The sequence below is a fragment of the Sciurus vulgaris genome (assembly GCF_902686455.1).
Source record: "Sciurus vulgaris genome assembly, chromosome: 4".
NCBI classification, from domain to species: domain Eukaryota; kingdom Metazoa; phylum Chordata; class Mammalia; order Rodentia; family Sciuridae; genus Sciurus; species Sciurus vulgaris.
Window position 1 is genome coordinate 53881607 of NC_136464.1, and position 21665 is coordinate 53903271.

At 36.5% G+C, this 21665-nt stretch overlaps 1 protein-coding gene across 19 annotated transcripts in view; it reads left to right on the forward strand.

Moving 5' to 3' along the window:
• The window catches only part of USP54 (ubiquitin specific peptidase 54), a 134979-nt gene that overhangs the window by 60634 nt on the left and 52680 nt on the right, over window positions 1-21665 (forward strand). For 4 of the 19 annotated variants that reach the window (XM_079137043.1, XM_079137033.1, XM_079137045.1 and 1 more), the window contains 2 exons: window positions 9706-10248; window positions 13423-13515. In XM_079137043.1, coding sequence (XP_078993169.1) covers window positions 10102-10248; window positions 13423-13515 — 240 coding nt within the window. In that variant the 5' untranslated portion in view covers window positions 9706-10101. Of the gene's footprint in view, window positions 1-9414; window positions 10249-13422; window positions 13516-21665 lie in introns of those variants that run through there. The other 15 variants (XM_079137050.1, XM_079137051.1, XM_079137044.1 and 12 more) reach the window with 10 other exon arrangements.

The window sequence follows — 21665 nt, forward strand, 5'->3', positions numbered from 1 at the left end:
ATTGAATAGGTTTTTCATTCCTTTGGTTTATATCTCTGTGTCTTCCTCAATCCTGATAGTTGTTAAATTTGGTCTTTTCATGGTGTTCCATAGTTCTTGGAGATTCTGTTCATGATTTCTTACCATCTTTTCTGTTTGGGAAACTTTATTTTCAAGATTAAATATTTTGTCTTCATTGTCTGAGGTTCTTTCTTCCAAGTGGTCTAGTCTTTTGGTGATGCTTTTCATTGAGTTTTTTATTTGATTTATTATTTCCTTCATTTCAAGGATTTTCATTTAGTTTTTTTTTTTGAAATCTCTGTCTTTGTTGAAATGATCTTTTGCTTCCTGCAGTTGCTCTTTCAACTGCTTATTGGTATTATCATTCATTGCCTGCATTTGCTCTCTTATCTCATCCTTTGTATCATGAATCATTTTAATCATGTTTAATCTGAAGTACTTTTCTGACATTTCTTCTATCATACTGTCACTGGATTCTATTAATATAGAATCTAGATTTGTTTGGATCATTTTTTTCCTTGTTTTTTCATGTTGTTAATGTATCTTCCCCTCTAGCAGTGCAGATCTGGGGTATTGCAGTTTCCCGCCATAGGCTTATAGTGACCCTATTGGTTTCCAAAACCTTTTCTTTAAGGGGAGATCAATATTGACAATGTCCATTTCAGACAGTATGCAACCCGAAACCAAATAGCCCCTATGAGGATGTTTGTATTTTCATAATAAACAGAATGAGTTCAATTATTATCTTCAGTATAACAAATATATTTGCAATACGGTCTGCAGTATATAATGGAGGACAAAGAGGATGTGGAGGGGTGTAGGATATAGCTGTTAATGGGATAAGAAAAGAATATACAGAAGTTCTAGATCATAGAAAGAGTGAGAGTGTAATCAAAAGAAGTTGGTTGTTATCAGGCAAAAAGGGAGAAAGAGACTCGAGGGAACAGGTAAACAAAAGGAAAAGAGAGCTAGAAAAGTAAAGAAATAAAACTTAAATTTTTTCAATAAGGAGAAAAAAGAAATCTACACTATAACAGTCATATAGTGTTCAAACCTCCCAGTCTTCAGTAGCCTGATGCATGAGAGGTACCTGACAATGAGCTTCTGGTCTCCAGCAGGAGTCTCAGGATGGGATTTACCCCATCTAAAGATGGGAGATACAGCTTCCAGGATTATCTAAGGTGGCTGCTCTGGCTTCCACATATGTTGGCAAATAGGGAGCTGCAGCTTGGGTTTTGGGTGTGGTTATGTGGAGGTCCTAGAGGTTTGGTGCAGTTGGTCCTGCAGGCGTCCTGGATGTGGGGTGTTGTCGGTCTGGTTGTGGGGTGCAATCAGTTGGTATGGGTGTCCTGGTGGTGTGGCGCAGTCAGTTGGTCTGGGGGTCCTGGTGGCAGGAAGCAGTCGGTCGTGGATGTGAGGGCCCTGGAGGCAGGGAGTGATTGGTCAGGTTGAGGGATCCTGGAGACAGGGCTCAGTCAGTCTGGCCAGGGGTCCTATAAGTCAGACAATCGGGAGGTGAACCCTGGGCAGTGGCTGATGGGTTGGTGAAAGGGAGGCGATTGACAGGCAAGCGGCAAATGGCCCTGTAAAATTTTTTTGAGATAGGGTGTTGTCACCCTACGTTACCCACCCAGATGGGTCTTCAACATGTCATTCTCCTGTCTCAGCCTTTGTGATAGGCATGTGACACTCTGCCTGGCTAGAATATGTTTTGCTTTGTTTTGTTTTTGGTACCAGGGATTGAACCCAGGGGTGCTTAACCACTGAGCCACATCTCAGTTCTTTTTATTTTAATTTTTAATTTTGATATAGGGTCTCCTAGAAAAAGATATAAAAAAATCTTTCTCAGTTTACATAAAATTTCCTCTTCTTCCTTCTTTTTTTGGCTGTAGAGTTCTGAGGTTGGTTTTGTATGTGTATGTATTGCTGTGATTGAACCCAGGTTCTCACACATGCTAGTTAAATGCTTTTCCACTGAGCTACATCTCTGGTCCCAGGTTCTGAGTTTTGCCAAATGCATATAAGTAGTTACATTATCACCATAATCAGATGTAAAACAGTTCAAGGACTAGGGTTGTGACTCAGTAGCAGAATACTTGCTTAGCATATGCATAAGACCGTGGATTCAATCCTTGACACTGCAAAACAAAACAAAAAAGTGTTATAGAACAATTCCAACACTCTTATGACCCCTTTGTGATCAACTCCTTACTTCACCCAACTCACGGCTTATTTGGTTTCTGTTACTGTATTTTTTACTTTTCCAGAATGTCATATAAGTGAAATCATACAGTATATAGCCTTTTTTTTTGCAGTGCTGAGGATTGAACCCAGGACCTACACGTTTGACAAGTGCTCTACCACTGAGCTACATCCCCAGCCCTTATTTATTTTTTATTTTGAAACAGTCTTGCTCAGTTTTTGAAGGTCTGGCAGAGTTGCTGAGGCTAGCCTCAAATTTGGAATCCTCCTGCCTCAGCCTTTCAAGTCTCTGAGATTACAGGCATGTACCACCTCCCTTGGCTATATCAGTATTCTTTCCTTTTTATTGTTATATAGTAGTCCATTATATAGATGTACCATTCACTAGTTGAAGTACACACATGTTGTTTCTAGTTTTGGGTGACTTTATACATAAAGCCACTATAAACATTCATGTATAGGTTTTTGTTTGAATATGTTTTCATTTAAAAATATTTAGGAGTGGGATTGCTCGATCATATGGTAAAGGTATATTTAATATTAAGGTAGTTAGTCACTACCAACTGTATCATTTTGCATTTCTATCAGCAATTTAGGAGAGTTCCAGTTTCTTCGATAACTATAAGCAGTTGTTGTTACAGGTGTTTCATTTTTTTGTTTTTGTTTTGAGATGACGTCTGTGTTGCCGAGGTTAGCCTTGAACTTCTGGTCTCAAGCAGTTCTCCTTCCTTAGTCTCCAGAGTAGATGGGACTACAGTCCCAACCACCATGCCTGGCTTAAATGATTAAAAAAAATTTTTTTTTTAGTTGTTGATGGACCTTTATTTAATTTATTTATATGTGGTGCTGAGAATCGAGCCCAGTGCCTCACTCGTGCCAGGCAAGCATTCTTCCACTGAGCCACAACCCAGCCCTGGCTTAAATTTTTAATTTGTTTTGGTCTTTAGTTGTTCTAATAGGTATATAGTATGTTTTTATTAATAAGTGTATGGTATGTTTTTAATTTCCATTTCCCTAATGACTCATAATGTTGAATATCCCTGTGTTTATTTTTTCTCTACCTTTGAAGTGTCTGTTCAGGTCTTTTGCCCATTTTTTAAAAAATTGGATAGTTTTTTCTATTAAGTTTTGACAATTATCCCCCTGTCCCTCCCGCCCCCCCCCCCCCCATATACACACCACTTTGGATATGTCATTTTTCTATTTTGTGATTTGCAAATATTTTCTTTCAATATTATAGTTGTTTTTATTCTTTGTTTTCTTTTATGGATAATACTTTTGTTGTATTTAAGGAATCTTTGCCTAAGTAAAGGTTATACATTTTTCTCCTGCTTTCTTCTAGATTTTATAGTTTTCTGCTTTTCATTAAGGACTATGATCCATTCTGAGTTGTTTTAGTATAAGATATAGGTGTAGTTCTTGCCTGTAATCCGAGATCAGGAGGCTGAGCCAAGAAGATTGCAAGTTTGAGGTCAATCTCAGCATTTTAGTGAGATCCTGTCTTAAAAACAAATGAAAAGGACTGGAGATGTAGCTCAGAGTAGAGCACTTCTGGGTTTAATCTTCAGTGCCTTTTTCCCCACAAAAAAGATGTTGGGTATGAGTCAAGGTTTAGTTGTTTCTTTCTTTTTTTGTACCAGGGATTGAATTTAGGGGTGCTTAACCATTGAGCCATATCCCACAGAGTCTTGCTCTGTTGCTCAGAGTTGCCTCAAACTGGCAATTCTCCTGTGTCAGCATCCCAAGTAACTTGGATTACAGGTGCACCACCACACCCAATTTTGTGCATGTGGGTGTCCCAATTATTCGTATATCATTTGTTGAATGTGCTTTCTCCATTAAATTGTCTTGTTTTCTTTATCAAAAATCAGTTGACCAAATCGAGGGTGGTGATGCATGCCTGCAATCCCAGCAATTCAGGAGACTGAGCCCATCTCAAAATTGAAAAAATAAAAAGAATTGGGTTTGTGGCTTAGTGGTAAAACACTCCTGGGTTCACACTCCAGTACGAAAAAGGGGGAAAAAAATCAATTGACCATAGCGTGTTAACAGAATTTTTAAAAAGCAGGGAGGGGTGCTGGGGGTGTAGCTCAGAGACAGTGCTTGCCTTGTGTGGGGCCTTGAGTTCATTCTCCAGTCAGGCGTGGGGCAGGGGGGCTATCTTTATGTGGTTGTCTTTAAAGGGAAAAGAACTTATGAAAAAGAGATATTTGAAAAGTAGTAACAGTAAAATAATTTATATAGCCATTACTGAATGTCAAACATTAACACTTTGCATATATTGATTCATATTTAAATCCTCACAATAACCTATAAGATACTGTAGATATCATTTGGAATTATTGATGTGTGAAGTATACCAAGGAACTCGGGTAATTGGGCTGTTGATTTTACCAGTACAGGTTTTTTTGTTTTTGTTTTTGTTTTTTTTTCCTTTTTCCTTTTCTGGGCAGTGCCTCAGGCATGAAAGGCAAGTGCTCTATCACTGAACCCTTACAAATCCGTAGCCCTTACAAATATGGTTTCTTGAGTAAATTGCTGCTAAGTAGTAGGAGAAACTAGAAATGTGAACAACTTCTGGTAAAACTCTTTGGATATCTCAGTGTTGTACCTTTCACTTTCCATTTTTGAATTACCCTAAGCTTAAAAAAAAAAAAAATACTTTCTCCTACTCTAGCCTTACTTTCAGCTTTAATCACTCAAAATGGAACTACTATCCCTTATTTAGAAACTGATATACTTTTCATGGTTTTTCCATTTGAATCATTGATAAGTTGAACCTTCTTAAATGTACCTGTTTTCCTTGTAATAGACTTAGTTGTTTGCCTTTTAAAGTTAAGCTTCATATTTTAAAAATAATTGTGAAATTCAGTTCTTTCTCCTAGAATATAGTTTGCTGACATATTTCTTATACTTTGTGAGGTCAATTACACAATTATTTTTATGCAGTTAGAAAACCTGTTGGGGGCTGAGGTTGTAGCTCAGTGGTAGAACGCTTGCCTAGTGTGTGTGAGGCACTGGCAAGCCTCACACCACATAAAAATAAAATAAATACAATAAAAGTATTGTGTCCATTTACAACTAAAAATATTAAAACAAAACAAAACAAACAAACAAAAGGAATAAGAACTTTTGGTAGCTTACAACATGCTGGTATTCAAAAGTTCCCAAAACAAAATTTACCTTTCTACCTCTAGTCATTGGGGCTCATTCATTCAGTGAAATCATTATTTTTTTTAAGTTTTATTTTTAATTTTTGTACCAGGAATTGAACTCAGGGGCATTTAACCACTGAATCATATCCCCAGCCCTTTTTTTGTATTTTATTTAGAGACAGGGTCTCACTGAATTGTGTAGGGCCTGGCTAAGTTGCTGAGGCTGGCTTTGAACTCTTGATCTTCCTGTCTCAGCCTCCCCAGCCACTGAGATTATAGGCAATTGCCACTGCACCTGGTCCTTTGTTTATTCTTTGTTTTCAAATTATTTGACAATTTCATTCCTCTGCATCAAATCTGAACCACTCTGTATAATAGATATTCTGCCTCTATTTCACAGACCAGAAAACTTAAGTTTGGGACATTTAGTAATTTGTATGGGATCATACATACCACATAGTAAAAATGTGGAAACTGGACCTTGTCTTCTGTCTTAGAGTTTAGCCTAAGTCCTCATATTACTCTGCATCCTTTGTTTTTTACAACAACTTGAACCTTATACTGTATTTTGAGCGTTCTCTCCCTCTCCCTCCCTCCCTCCCTCCCTCCCTCCCTCTCTCTCTCTCTCTCTCTCTCTCTCTCTCTCTCTCTCTCTCTCTCTCTCTCTCTCTCCCTCTCCCTCTCCCCCCCCCCCCCTCTGTCTTTTGAGATGGAGTCTTGCTGTGTTGCCCAGGCTGGCCTTGTGCTCCTGGGGATCCTCCTGCCTTAGCCTCCCAAGAGGCTGGAATTACTGGGTGTATCACACTTTGCTCTGAGCTTTTCATGGAAATAGTATGCAAACTTTATTCCATTTTATTTTATCTGTACTATTTTGTTCTTGTCTTTTTTCTTTTTGTATATAAATCTTTGTGAGTGTGTATATGTGTAAAAATGTATTTCCTTCCTTTCTGAACCATTTGAAAGTGTTGCAGACATGCTTTTTTATGCTGGAATACTTCAGTTTTTCCTGAAAAGTTCTTTTTTTTTTTTTTTTTTCAGTTGCAGTGGACCTTTTATTTATTTATATGTGGTGCTGAAAATCTAACTCAGTGCCTCACACATGCTAGGAAAGTGTTCTACCACTGAGCTAAAATCCCAGCCCTGAAACGTTCTTTTTAGGAGCAGATTGTTAGAGCTATATAGATGAACTGTAATTTACTTTTTCATATATCTTTGGTAGATGGCATTGGAGAACAATTGTGCTCTTTGGTGCTGAACCTAGAATTAAACATTTCATTTTAAGTGAAAAAATCTTTTTTGTAGTTGTTGTAGATGGACAGAATGCCCTTATTTTATTTGTTTATGTGGTGCTAAGGACCTCATACGTGCTAGTCAAGTGCTCTGCCACTGAGCCACAGCTCAGCTTAAGTGAAATGTTTTGGTCATCAGTATTTATTTAGTCCATTTTTACTAACTCTTCTGCCTTTGTTCTTTTTGGCCATCACCACTAGTTTCTGACACACCCAGAGCAAGTGTGAGAACTTACTGCCTTACCTATATAATGCTGCTATTCAGAACCTAAGAATCCTTTTTCTGCTACTCTTTTCCCCTTTGCTCCCGGTACTCAGGTGTGTGTCATAGGGCAGGCTGAGTTTCAGTAAGCTCTTAATGTGGATACTGGAAACCCCATCTGCCTGCCAAGTTCTTTTGGCTCTGAGCAAAGTAAAGGCTTGGTACTTGTCATTCCTTTGCAGCAGTTGAGCTGAAGGAATGCTGTACAGCTTGTTTAAAGTTCCTTAGTGGCCTTAAGTGGGGTGAGTATAAGGGTGTAGGTAGAGAGGTGAGGGTCTTATAATCTGTGTGGGAGATGTGGGTTCCTTCCCAGTGCCATGTAAATCATTAGGCACATGGTAGACAAGTGCTTTATCATCGAGTTACATCTCCAGTCTTACTTTTAGCTTTAATCACTTGTAATGGGACTACTGTCTCTTCCTAAAAAATTGAGATATTGTTCATGTTTTTTTCCATTTGAATCATTGAAGAACTGACCTTGGTCATGAGTGCCTCCTTATGACTAATACTGTGGTAGAAGATTTTGGAATAGCATAATAAAATACATAATTAAGGGATAATGCATAGTGAAAACAATTCTAGCTCTGCCACTTACCAGCTTTGAATTAGGCAAGTTAATGTCTTATAAGCCTCACTTTATTCATCTGTAAAATTGAACTATTAATATCTACCTGATAGGGCTATCGTGAAGATTAAATAAAGAAGTGTATAGTGTTTAGCAAATGTCTGACCTGGTTATTTTGTTTTATATAGTCATATTCAAGACATATGACTGATACCATATAAAACAAATGGAGTAATAAAAACATAATGACTAATATGACTGTGGTGTATAATTAAATTCTTGGTGATGTGTAGATTGTGAAGGTTATAGATAGTCTGGGAATTTAGAGAAGGGAGAGAACAGTTTTATGCAACCATCTAGTATTCTTGTACCTCAGTTTTTCCTCTGGACATGCTGCTGATAATGCTAAGTTCTTTCCTAGAATAAGATTAAGATGTCAAATTTTTTTTTTTTTTTTTTTTTTTTGCCATGGGGGTGCATTGTACCAGGGATTGAACTCAGGGGCACTCAATCACTCATATCCCCAGCCCTATTTTGTATTTTATTTAGAGACAGGTTCTCACTGAGCTGCTTAGCACCTCACTTTTGCTGAGACTGACTTTGTTTTGTTTTTTTTTTTTTTCCCTCATTTTTTTTTTTTAATTTTTTTTTATTTTATTTTAAACAAATGGGATACATGTTGTTTCTCTGTTTGTACATGGCATAAAGGCATACCATTTGTGTAATCATAAATTTACATAGAGCAATGTTGTTTGATTCATTCTGTTATTTTTTCCCTTCCCCCCACCCCTCCCACCCCTCTTTACCCTCTATACAGTAGTTCCTTCCTCCATACTTGCCCCCCTCCCTAACCCTAACTCTAACCCTTCCCTCCCCCCTGAGACTGACTTTGAATTCAAGATCCTCCTGCTTCAGCCTCCTGAGCCTCTGGGACTACAGGTGTGCGCCCCAGCTCCTGGTTTGTTTTTGTTTTTTTAAGTGCTGCACACAATGGGAAGGAAGTGAGAAACTTGAGGAACTTTAGAAATTTATCATTTAAAATTCTTAATTTTTTTCTTATGTGGACATGCAGCTAATAGGAAATCTTAAAAGCTAGAGATTAGATGATTTCCTTCCAGGAAAGGTGTTTGCTTTGATATTATTCACTATTGCTTCATGGGCATTTTATTTTATTTTATTGTAAACAAATGGGATACGTGTTGTTTCTCTGTTTCATGGGCATTTTAGTTGAAAACTAAAGTTGGCCACAGTGAGCCCTTCTGGTATAATCTGAGGATTAAATGATTTGTAACTCAAATTATCTCTCTGATCCTCTGTTAGAAATCATTGAATAATAATAATAATAAAATCAATCAATCAAAGGAGGAGGGTGGGAGGAGACTTCTGTTTGGGTATTAAGAAATGTGGTTTATTTACCATGAGTGTTTCTCTGGGATGAGATATCTTCACTCACATCAAGAGTCCAGATATCTACTTGTCCCTCCTACCTTTAGGCTTTTCAAAACCATACACATGGAAAACACCTTTTAAAAGTGCTTTACTCCAAACATCAAAAGAAATGTAATACTAGTTTGGAGCTTGCTTACTTGGTGATTTGTTTTGTTTTGTTTTAGTTTTGTTAGCCTGATTCTGGAACATTTGTATTTGTTTTTTAAACTGATCAACTTTCTTTTCCTTCAAGAAAATTTCAGGGAGATTTCCCAAGAAAGTAAAGCTGCTTACACCATTTTTTTTTTTTTTTTTTTTTTTTTTTTTTTTTTAAGTTTGAGTGTTTCTCTTTTTTTGCTGCTGTTGTTACATTTTTTTTCCCTTTTTCTTTTTTGGCATTGTTTGCCAAGGTTTCAAGTTTATAGTGAGAGGTGAGGCAACGTTGATCTTGGCAGAACAGTGCAAAGCCAGTAAAGTCATTAAGTGACGCAAGCTTTTGATTTTTTTTTTCCCCTTTCTGTTGAAGCTCTCTGGCACAGCTGGCTATTCTAGTTCCAGAAGAGAAGAGACATTCTGAAGATCTGGTTGGGAAGCTAGAAGAAATTTAGGGCACATTAAAAGAAGCAACAGAGAATAACAACAACAAAAAAATCCTTGATATTCCACACAAGCTTCTTAGCTTTGTGAGATCTTTGTCAGTTGTTTAGAACTTGAGTTTTTGCAGTAGAGGATGGTGGGACAAGGCAATGGAGGGCAAGGAGGGTTATGTTGGATTCCTGCTTATCTGTCTGCCTTTCCTTCCAGTTGGAAAAATCTTCAGTCAATAAGAAGCATTATAAACAAGACTGAAGAACAAGTCTTACCCTGATCTTGGATGCTGTTGGAGTTGAGGATTACATCTATTTCACCAGGAGTTTTTGGAGGAAGTTCAAGGAAAATAGAACGAAGCTGCATTAATCCTGTTTTGTTACACTTTGAACACTGGGGCAAGTGAGGGATAGCACTATCATCTGGATCTAAGAGGCTACATGAATTTCTTGAACTACATATTTGATGTTTGGAAGTTTATAGAGTCAACGTGTTTCAACATAAACTCACCAAGTTCTGGATTTCTTCCTTTTGAGGATTTCAGCAGATAAAAATTACCTGCCAAAAGGATACAAAGCCTTCTGTGTGTTTTCAGGCTAAATGTGAACAATAATGTCTTGGAAAAGAAATTATTTTTCAGGGGGCCGTGGCAGTGTCCAAGGGATGTTTGCACCTCGAAGCTCAACCTCCATAGCCCCCAGCAAAGGCCTCAGCAATGAGCCAGGGCAAAACAGTTGCTTCCTCAATAGTGCCCTGCAGGTAAGGGTAATTTCTTTATTTTTAATGAACTTTAACTTTTGGTTTGCTGATGCTGTATTTCTGATAACTTTTAAATATAATAATTTCACAATGTGAGGTCAGTAACATGAGATCATTTTTTTAAGTTCATCAGTGTGATCTTAGGCAGATCTTTTTATTTTTGGAATCCTAATTACTTATAAAAATGGGAATAATAATAATAATAGAAATAATAATAACTATAACTACTATTTACCCACTTAAATAGTGTTAGTTAATGGACCAGGTGATCTTTCTACTTGCTTATCAACTTTTTTCCTAAACAGTTTCTACTATTTCCTTTTTGAGACAAGATGTCTTATTGCCCTAGTTGCTTTTCTCTAGTACAGAAAGCAGAATTCTTTTTATAAGTCAGAGACTTTTAGGTACATTGTTCATGTCTCATATTAATGTTCTCCAAAGAATGGAGTTCAGTCTTTGTCCATTCCTTCATCTTCTCTCAGCCTTCCTGTATTGGCTCATAATAAGGTTCTGGTTAAATATGCTTGAAAAGAGCTAGTGGAAAGCAAATTCCCTAAGGTGATTATCCTAGATGTTCCCTTTTTCTTTTGCATTGCTACTTTAGTGGTCTCAGAATCTCAAAGCTTCTGCTCTGTCTGCTGTGCCTGTTCAGGCCCATAGAGTATTATGTTCATCTCCTCTGGTCTAATTCTTAAGTAATTACTTTCTCCTCTTTTCTTTCCGTTATTGTAAAAGTTAACAAAATTTGCTATCCAAGATAATTATACTTGTGTAAAATATTAGCATGATGCCTCAAATATAGTAAGAAAATAGGTTGCTATGAGATAATAAAAAATAACACAGTGTATTTGCAATAAAGGATCCTGGACTGGAGAATTAGGAGACTTGGATTCTGATTTTAGCCCTTTTACTAGTTGTGTGAACTTGTACAGGAAACACTGAATTTCTCATTCATAATACAAGAATCTTGATAAGCTTATCTATATAATAAAAGTTTTATACACTTTCTCCATTTTCAAGTTTTTATTTGGAAACTAAAGAATCCTATGCTGTCACACCTATAGAAAGAGCTTTAAGTATTTTTCCTAATTACTATAACAAATTTCAGACAGTTAGATAAGGTTGATTAGATTTTTTCTCCCAGATAATACATAGTAGGTTTTTGAATGACTTTATATATTGATAACACTTTTTGTAATTTAGAAGCAAAAAAAATATTGATATAAACATGTTTGTTTAGCTCCTTCCTAGCCATAGTCTTGATTTTGTAATTGTTATTTTCTGTATGTCTTATTTATATTGTCAACTGAAAGAATAATGGTTGTTACTTCTTAATGCTAGATAATACATGCTCTGTGTATGTACACATACATACATATTTCTATATCCATACTTAAAGATTGAGACTTTGATGATTTGGAATTCTATTATATTATGATCATGATACAAGTTGAAAATTAAGGTTGCTATGAAATAATATGCTAACTTTTGACATAAAATCTCTATTCACCACAAATCTGTTCAATCAATTACATTTGCTATAAAAAGGTGTTATTTGGGAACATAATCTGTTTCAAAGAACTTTTAAAATATTTATCTTGAGTGACTGGGGCTGTGGCTCAGTGGTAGAGCACTTCCCTAGCATGTGTGAGGCGCTGGGTTCCATCCTCAGTACCACATATAAAATAAATGAATAAAAATAAAGGTCTATCAACATCTAAAAAAGTAAAAAAGCCACTTTTATCTTGAGACTTATGTAAAAGAGAAGCTTGTAAGGTATGCCATGATCTGGGGCTCCAAATAGCACTTTTTCAGGTATTTTGCCATTACATGTTTTCCTAGCAAGGGTAATTTCCTAAGGCACTGTGCTCTATATGGTATCATTTCTTTTTAAACAAAGTTTCAGTTTATTCATATTTCCACAGTGTCTTTTTTTGTTCCAGAATACTTTCCAGCTTACTACATTTATATTTATTGATCTTATCTCCTTAGGCTTCTCTTGTCTGTGATAGTTTCTCGGAATTTCCTTGTTTTTGATTACCCTGACAGTTTTAAGGAATAGTGATTAGGTATTTTGTAGGTTGTCCTTGTATTGTAATTTCTTTTTTTAATATACAGCTTTGGGAACTGAACCCAAGGCCTTGTGCATGGTAGAAAAGTGCTCTATCATTGAGCAACACACCTAACTCTTTGAGATAGGTCTTGCTAAGTTGCCCAGAATGACCTTGAACTTATGAGCCTCCTGCCTCAGTCTCCCAAGTGGCTGGGATTACAAACATGTGCCATGTGCACAGGTTGTATTGGAATTTGTCTGATGTTTTTGTCATGATTAGACTGGGGTTATGGATTTTGAGGAGAAAGACCATAAAATTATCATTCTTTTACATCACATCATGGGTACATATTCTGAATATGATTTATCACTGTTGATATCAACATTGTTATTTATTCTCTTGACTTCAGGAGAGCACACCTTAGAAGTTAAAAAATTGTGAATTTCCTATGCTATAGTTCAAACTGCTCCTCCCACTCCTTTTCCTCTTTCCCCCACCCCTAGACCCTTACACATAATAGGCAAACACTTTCTCACTGAGCTATATCTCTCACCCTTTTAATTTTATTTTGAGACTTTTAAGTTACCCAGGCTGACCCTGCATTTGTAATCCTCCTGCCTCAGCCTCCTCAGTGGCTGGGGTTATGGGTGTGAACTACTATAGTTCAAGCTTCTATTATAAGTTTAAAAATATGCCTGCTTTTCTTGTGTGGACCATGAAAATAAATTTTATTCTACAGTGTTTTATATTTTTTTCTTTGTGGTTGTGGGGATCAAACCCAGGCTCTACCATTGAACTATATACCTAGTCCTATTTCTGCACTTTCAATCTGTAAATTTCTTCTTCAGGATCACATTTGATGTATGTCATACCATGTTTTCTCTGTGCGACCTTCATTTCATGTTCAAATTAATGTTTTCTCCAAAATATATTATTATCCTCATGTTAGATACCTCACCTTTTTTAAACATTTGTTTTAATATATTAGGATGAGCTTTTCTCTTGAGAGTAAAGGTTGCTTCTCCAGTCGTTACCTATGTTTTCTTGAACTGTTGAATTTAAAATTAAATAGTGGTTCTTTATGGAGAAATGAGGTATTTTCACTTTTTTTTTCCACCAGGTTTTGTGGCACTTGGACATCTTTCGACGTAGCTTTAGGCAGCTGACAACTCACAAGTGCATGGGAGATTCCTGCATCTTTTGTGCTCTCAAGGTAAATACCAAATCTTTTTCTTCCCTCTGTCTTTAGATTGTCAAATTGTCAATATTGAAGGGTTTGGTTAATTAGGGCAGGGCAGTGTCAGAGAGTTCATTACTGAATTATCTGCTTGTGGTTAAGAGCAAAAATTGATGTGATCAGTTTTGTTTCCTTCAAAGTAACTACTTTGGTAATTTTTTTCTTTTGAAGCTTTTTTCCTATATAGGTCTACTTGACAGGATACTCAAGTGGGCTTCTACTTGGAGTGTTAATCTGAGAAAATTTTAAATTTCATGTTGAAAGAATAATTAAGAATTTTTAATGGAAGTAACTATCGTGGTTAAATTTTTCCCATTTTCTAATGTTTACCATTATCACATTTAATAGATTCTTTATATCAATCCTCTACCTCATGTTTTATCTCACTCTAAGTTTTTCATTTCTGAAAAAAAGGAAACTGAGGATTTGTTTGGGGATAAGGAAAATGAGAGATTTTTGTATCAAAATTTAGGTATATTGTTAGAGAAGTAACTATTTATGAAAAGAGCCACATATTTACCAACAAGTAGCTTCCTTAGTCCAAATATACAATAGATTATTTGTGTTCGGATGAATTTACGTCTTCCATATGAGTTCTAGATAAGCTTCTTGAGTTCCTTTTTAGTCTCTTGAAGTCTGAATTCTTGGTTTGTCGTAGGGATGCCTCATTTGATCTTTATATGTTTAATTGCTTTCATGTTTTAAGGTAGACTTGTGAACAGAAAAATGGTAGGAGGATTTCCCAATTATATTGGTTATTTTCAATTACTGACTCAAAAAACTTTTCAGCACATGTTGCTTTGGAGTTTTAAATCCATGAATAGGACCTTAGAAATAGTTAACTGAGTCTTCTGAACTTTTTGCTACTTGGGTCACAAACATCTTTCTTTCTATCCTTGTTTGAACCATTGTAACTTGCAGCAAAATATGGAATATAGGTTGGTTAATCGAGAAATTTAAATATATAAAACATCCATATTTATCTATATATCTATCTCTCTCTATTTTTTTTTTTTTTTTTTTTTGATACTGGGAATTGAACCCCAGGGTACTCTACTACTGAGTTACATCCCCCAGACCTTTTTTTTTTTTTTTTTTTTTTTTTAAACAAATGGGATACATGTTGTTTCTCTGTTTGTACATGGCGTAAAGGCATACCATTTGTGTAATCATAAATTTACATAGAGCAATGTTGTTTGATTCATTCTGTTATTTTTTCCCTTCCCCCTACCCCTCCCACCCCTCTTTACCCTCTATACAGTAGTTCCTTCCTCCATACTTGCCCCCCTCCCTAACCCTAACTCTAACCCTTCCCTCCCCCCCATTATGTGTCAACCTCCACTTATTAGCGATATCATTCGTCCTTTGGCTTTTTGAGATTGGCTTATCTCACTTAGCATGATATTCTCCAATTTCATCCATTTGCCTGCAAATGTCATAATTTTATCATTCTTTATGGCTGAGTAATATTCCATAGTATATATATACCACAGTTTCTTTATCCACTCATCAATTGAAGGGCATCTAGGTTGGTTCCACAGTCTGGCTATTGTGAATTGAGCAGCTATGAACATTGATGTGGCTGTATTTCTGTAGTATGCAGATTTTAAGTCCTTTGGGTATAGACCAAGGAGTGGGATAGCTGGGTCAAATGGTGGTTCCATTCCAAGTTTTCTAAGGAATCTCCACACTGCTTTCCATAGTGGCTGCACTAATTTGCAGCCCCACCAGCAGTGTATGAGTGTACCTTTCTCCCCACATCCTCGCCAACACCTGTTGTTGCTCGTATTCTTGATAATCGCCATTCTAATTGGGGTGAGATGGAATCTTAGGGTGGTTTTGATTTGCATTTCTCTTATTACTAGAGATGTTGAACATTTTTCCATATGTTTGTTGATTGCTTGTAGATCTTCTTCTGTGAAGTGTCTATTCATTTCCTTAGCCCATTTGTTGACTGGACTATTTGAATTCTTGGAGTAGAGTTTTTTGAGTTCTTTATAGATTCTGGAGATTAGTGCTCTATCTGAAGTATGATTGGCAAAGATATTCTCCCACTCTGTAGGCTCTTTCTTCGCATTGCTGATAGTTTCCTTTGCTGAGAGAAAGCTTTTTAGTTTGAATCTATCCCTGTGGTTGATTCTAGCTTTTATTTCTTGTGCTATGGGAGTCCTGTTAAGGAAGTCTGGTCCTAGACCAACAAGGTGAAGATTTGGACCTACTTTTTCTTCTATAAGATGCAGGGTCTCTGGTCTGATTCCGAGGTCCTTAATCCATTTTGAGTTTAGTTTCGTGCATGGTGAGAGATATGGGTTTAGTTTCATTCTGTTGCATATGGATTTCCAATTCTCCCAGCACCATTTGTTGAAGAGGCTATCTTTTCTCCATTGCATATTTTTGGCACCTTTGTCTACTATGAGAAAATTGTATTTATTTGGGTTTGTGTCCGTGTCCTCTATTCTGTACCATTGATCTACCTTTCTATTTTGGTACCAATACCATGCCGTTTTTGTTACTATTGCTTTGTAGTAGAGTTGAAGATCTGGTATTGCAATACCCCCTGTTTCACTCTTCCTGCTAAGGATTGCTTTAGCTATTCTGGGTTTCTTGTTCTTTCAGATGAATTTCATAATTGCTTGCTCTATTTCTGTAAGGTACGTCATTGGGATTTTAATTGGAATTGCATTGAATTTGTCTAGCACTTTAGGTAGTATGGCCATTTTGACGATATTAATTCTTCCTATCCAAGAACATGGAAGATCTTTCCATCTTCTAAGGTGTTCTTTAATTTCTTTCTTTAGTGTTGTATAGTTCTCATTGTAGAGGTCTTTCACCTCTTTTGTGAGATTGATTCCCAAGTATTTTAATTTTTTCGAGGCTATTGTGAATGGGGTAGTTTTCCTAATTTCTCTTTCTGAAGATTCATCACTTATGTATAAAAATGCGTTGGATTTATGGGCATTGATCTTGTAACCTGCTACTTTACTGAAATCACTTATGAGTTCTAAGAGTTTTCTGGTGGAATTTCCAGGTTCCTCTAAATATATAATCATGTCATCAGCGAACAGGGATAGTTTGAGTTCTTCTTTTCCAATTCGTATCCCTTTAATTTCTTTGGTTTGTCTAATTGCTCTGGCCAGAGTCTCAAGAACGATGTTGAATAGAAGTGGTGAAAGAGGGCATCCCTGCCTTGTTCCAGTTTTTAGGGGGAATGCTTTCAGTTTTTCACCATTTAGAATGATATTAGCCATGGGCTTAGCATAAATGGCCTTTACAATATTAAGGAATGTTCCCACTATCCCTATTTTTTCTAGTGTTTTGAGCATGAAGGGGTGCTGTATTTTATCAAATGCTTTTTCTGCATCTATTGAAATAATCATGTGATTCTTGACTTTAAGTCTATTAATATGGTGAATTACGTTTATTGATTTCCTGATGTTGAACCAACCTTGCATCCCTGGGATGAAACCCACTTGATCATGGTGCACTATCTTTTTAATATGTTTTTGTATGCGATTTGCTAAAATTTTGTTGAGAATTTTTGCGTCGATGTTCATTAAGGATATTGGTCTGAAATTTTCTTTCCTTGATGAGTCTCTGTCTGGTTTAGGTATCAGTGTGATATTGGCTTCATAGAATGAGTTTGGGAGGGTTCCCTCCTCTTCTATTTTATGGAATACTTTGAGAAGTATTGGAATGAGCTCTTCCTTAAAGGTTTTGTAGAACTCGGCTGAGAACCCATCTGGTCCCGGACTTTTCTTTGTTGGTAGGCTTTTGATGACTTCTTCTATTTCAGTACTTGAAATTGGTCTATTTAAATTGTTTATGTCCTCCTCATTCAGTTTAGGCAATTCATATGTCTCTAGAAACCTGTTGATGTCTTCGAAATTTTCTATTTTGTTGGAGTATAGATTTTCAAAATAGCTTCTAATTATGTTTTGTATTTCCATCCTGTCTGTTGTGATATTTCCTTGTTCATTCCGAATTTTAGTGATTTGGGTTTTCTCTCGTCTTCTCTTTGTTAGTGTGGCTAAAGGTTTATCAATTTTGTTTATTTTTTCGAAGAACCAACTATTTATTTTGTCAATTTTTTGTATTGTTTCTTTTGTTTCAATTTCATTGATTTCAGCTCTGAGTTTAACTATTTCCTGTCTTCTACTACTTTTGGTGCTGTTCTGTTCTTCTTTTTCTAAGGCTTTGAGCTGTAGTGTTAGGTTGTTTATTTGTTGAGTTTTACTTCTTTTATTAAATGCGCTCCATGAAATAAATTTCCCTCTAAGTACTGCTTTCATAGTGTCCCAGAGATTTTGATATGATGTTTCTTTGTTCTCATTTACCTCTAAGAATTTTTAAATTTCCTTCCTAATATCTTCTGTTATCCATTCATCATATAATAGCATATTGTTTAATCTCCAGATGTTGGAATAGTTTCTGTGTTTTACTCTTTCATTTATTTCTAACTTCAATCCATTATGATCTGATAGAATACATGGTAGTGTCTCTATCTTCTTGTATTTGCTAACATTAGCTTTGTGGCATAATATATGGTCTATTTTAGAGAAGGATCCATGTGCTGCTGAGAAGAAAGTGTATTCACTCTTGGTTGGATGGAATATTCTATAAATGTCCGTTAAGTCTAAATTATTGATTGTGTTGTTGAGATCTATGGTTTCTTTGTTCCCCCAGACCTTTTTATATTTTTTTATTTTGAGACTAGGTCTTGTTAAGTTTCTGAGACCCACCTTGAACTTACAATCCTTCTGCCTCAGCCCTCAAGTAACTGGGATTACATGTATGTGCCACACCTCACCCCAGCCCTCTTTTATTTTATGATAGTCTTGCTAAGTTGTGAGGCTGGCCTCAGACTTTTGATCCTCCTGTCTCAGTCTCCTAAGTAACTGGAGTTACAGGAGTGTGCCACCGTGTCCAGCTAAATATGAATTTTTTGGTATTTAAATAATATTTAATGGTATGGAAACAATCTCCTGGTAAGTGAAAAATCTAAATATAAAACTGATTTTATAGACTGGGGTTGTAGCTCAGTGTAGCACTTGCTACATGTGCTAGGCACTGGGTTCAATCCTCAGCACCACATACAAATAAAAATGAATAAAATAAAGGTAGTTTAAAAACTGGTTTTACAATATAATCCGAACTTATTAAAAAAAATTTGGGGGGTTTACTGGGGATTGAACTCAGGGGCATTCAATCACTGAGCCATATCCACAGACCTATTTTGTATTTTATTTAGAGACAAGGTCTCATGGAGTTTTGTAGCACCTCACTTTTGCTGAGACTCACTTTGACCTTGAGATTTTCCTGCTTCAGCCTCCTGAGCTGCTGGGATTACAGTCATGTACAATTTTTTTTTTTGCCTTTTGATATAAAAAGCATGTGGTAATTGGAAATCATTATTAATAGGGATGATATCTGAGCTAAATATGAATTTTAACATACCAAATTTTTAAAAAGTTGATTGTAGTATTTCCTACTATGCCCATTCAGACAGAAATGCATTCAAAAGAGCATTTGACCTGGTTTTCCTAGTGGTACATTGATATTAACTATCTAAGTTTAGATAACTTCAGTATCCCCTTGGTCAACAAGTCCAAGAGAAGTCTGATTTGTGGTATTAAAACCATGCTTGGGAGATTCTTTCTAGGTAGATGTTAATCCTGGCGTGATTCCTGGTAAGAGTCTCCTGAAATTGGAAACTTATCTATAAAAAGGAAAGGAGGAGTGACAGAATTTATATGACCTCTGACATGCCCCCCACCCCTTTTGGTGGTTCTTGGAATTTAACCCAAGGAAGCTCTACCACTGAGCTGTAACTCCAGCCTTTTTTACTTTTTATTTTGAGACAGGGTCTCACTAAGTGACTGAGGCTGGCTCAGACTGTCAGTCTTCCTGCCTCAGCCTCCTGAGTCACTGGGATTACTGGCATATACCACTGCACCTATCTTCTAACATGCCTCTTTGACTAGTCAGGACTGTACTGAACTGTTTAGTGTCCCGGAATGGATTGTGGAAAACTGGCTGCCACATTTGTTATGTTTTATTTTCTGGAGGGACAAATTGTCAGTTTAATATAAACCAGTATCATATAAGCCAGAGAGATAGAAACCAACCATCAGACTTTGTAGGGCACACTCTGAGAACACACCCCAAAACAGACTTTGTTTTTCAATCTGCTAGGACTGAGGAAATTTCTTCAGACCCTTTGAGAGGAACTGTTGCTTGTGATGGGTAGGTAAATGGACTTTGGGGATCAGAGACTATATTTGGGTCTTCATAATACTGGGGATATTAGAATTCTCATATTTTCCTGATTACATCACTACCAATCCAACCAAGATTTAGTGCTTGCTTCAGTAGCACATGCATCAACTAAGAGATTTATTTTTCTTATGTGCTGCTTTTTTTATGTTGGGAGTATATAAAATATTCATTCCCCCCAAAGTACTTGTCAGCCCTTCAGTGCTATATACATATTGGATAACTAAGCTATAGTTTGCACACACTTCATGGTTTAGGTGACATTGTTTTCATCTTTTTAATTTGCATTTTTCTTAATTTGAAAATTATAGACTTTTACAAATGGATTAATTTGAAAGTATGAATGAACTGAATTTAATTTTTATTTTAATTTATCATATTATTATTATTATTTTGGTATTGGAGATTTAACCCAGGGGTGCTTTACCACTGGGCCACATCCCTAGCCCTTTTTATTTTTTATTTTGAGACAGGGCCTCGCTAAGTTCCCAAGGCTGGCTTTGAACTTGTGATCCTTCTACCTCCCCCTTCCGAGTTGATGGAATTATAGGTGTGTGCCAATGACCTGGCTGAATTTAATTTTAGTAGCTGAAAAATTTAAATCATTAGATTACCATAGCTTTGAGTTGATAGTCCTTCAGCCAGACTATCGGGCTTTACTTTTTTTAAAAATATATTTTTTTTACTTGTAGATGAACCCGATACCTTTATTTATTTATTTTTATGGGGTGCTGAGGATCGAATCCAGTGCCTCATACATGCTAGGCAAGAGCTCTACCACTGAGCCACAACCCTAGCCCTGGGCTTCACTTTTTGAGAGAAGAGAAGGAATGATGAGTATATGAAGAAGTAAACCTGGGAGGGACCATTCGTGCCTGGATTCTCCTGTGGGATATCTCGTGTTGTTTCCCACATTAAAACTGTTTTTATAAGCTGGGCACGGGCGCACATCTATAATCCCGGTGACTTGGGAGATTAATACAGGAAAATCACAAGTCATGGCCAACCTCAGCAACTTAATGAGGCCCTAAAGCAACTTGGTAAGACCCTGTTTAAAAGAAAAGAAAAGAAAAAAAAGAAAAGGGCTGGGATGTAGCTCAGTGGTAGAATGCCCCTGGGTTCAATCCCTTGTACTCCCCCTCAAAAAAAAAAATAAGAAAATAACAAATTCATCATAAAATTAGATTCTAGTCAGTGTCATAAGACAAGAAAAATTAAAAATAAAAGATATAAAGTCTGGAAAGAAAGAAACTTGTCATTTGCAGAGGAGGTGATTGAATATTAAGGAGTAGGAATGTAGCTCAGTGGTAGAATGCTTTTGTAGTGTGTATGAGGCCCTGGGTTCAACCCCTAGTAGTGAGGGGAAAAAAAGGAAGAGGTGATTGACTATTAAAATTCTAGGACTGTGGATGTAACTCAGTGGTGGAGTGCTTGCCTAGTATCCCTGAGGCCGTGGATTTGCTCCCTAGTGGTGAGAAATCACACACACAACAAAAACAAAAACGTCCAAAGAGTTGAATGCAGTGGCATATACCTATAGTATGAGTTACTTGGGAGGTGGAGGCAGGAGGATTTCTGGAGCCCATGAGTTCAATTCTAGCCTGGGTAACATAGTAGATAACAAACTCAAACAACTTGTTTTTGAAATTTTATTATAAATGGAATCATTCCATTTAAATTTTGTGTGTGTCTTTTGTAGTTCAGCAATATTTATAAAATCATCCATGTGGTGTGTAGCTCTAGTTTGTTTTTATTATTGCATGGTATTTCTTTGTGTAAATAAATCAGTGTTTATCCATCCTATTGGTGGTAGTCATTTGAATTTGTTTCTAGTTTTGTATTTTTTTATGAAC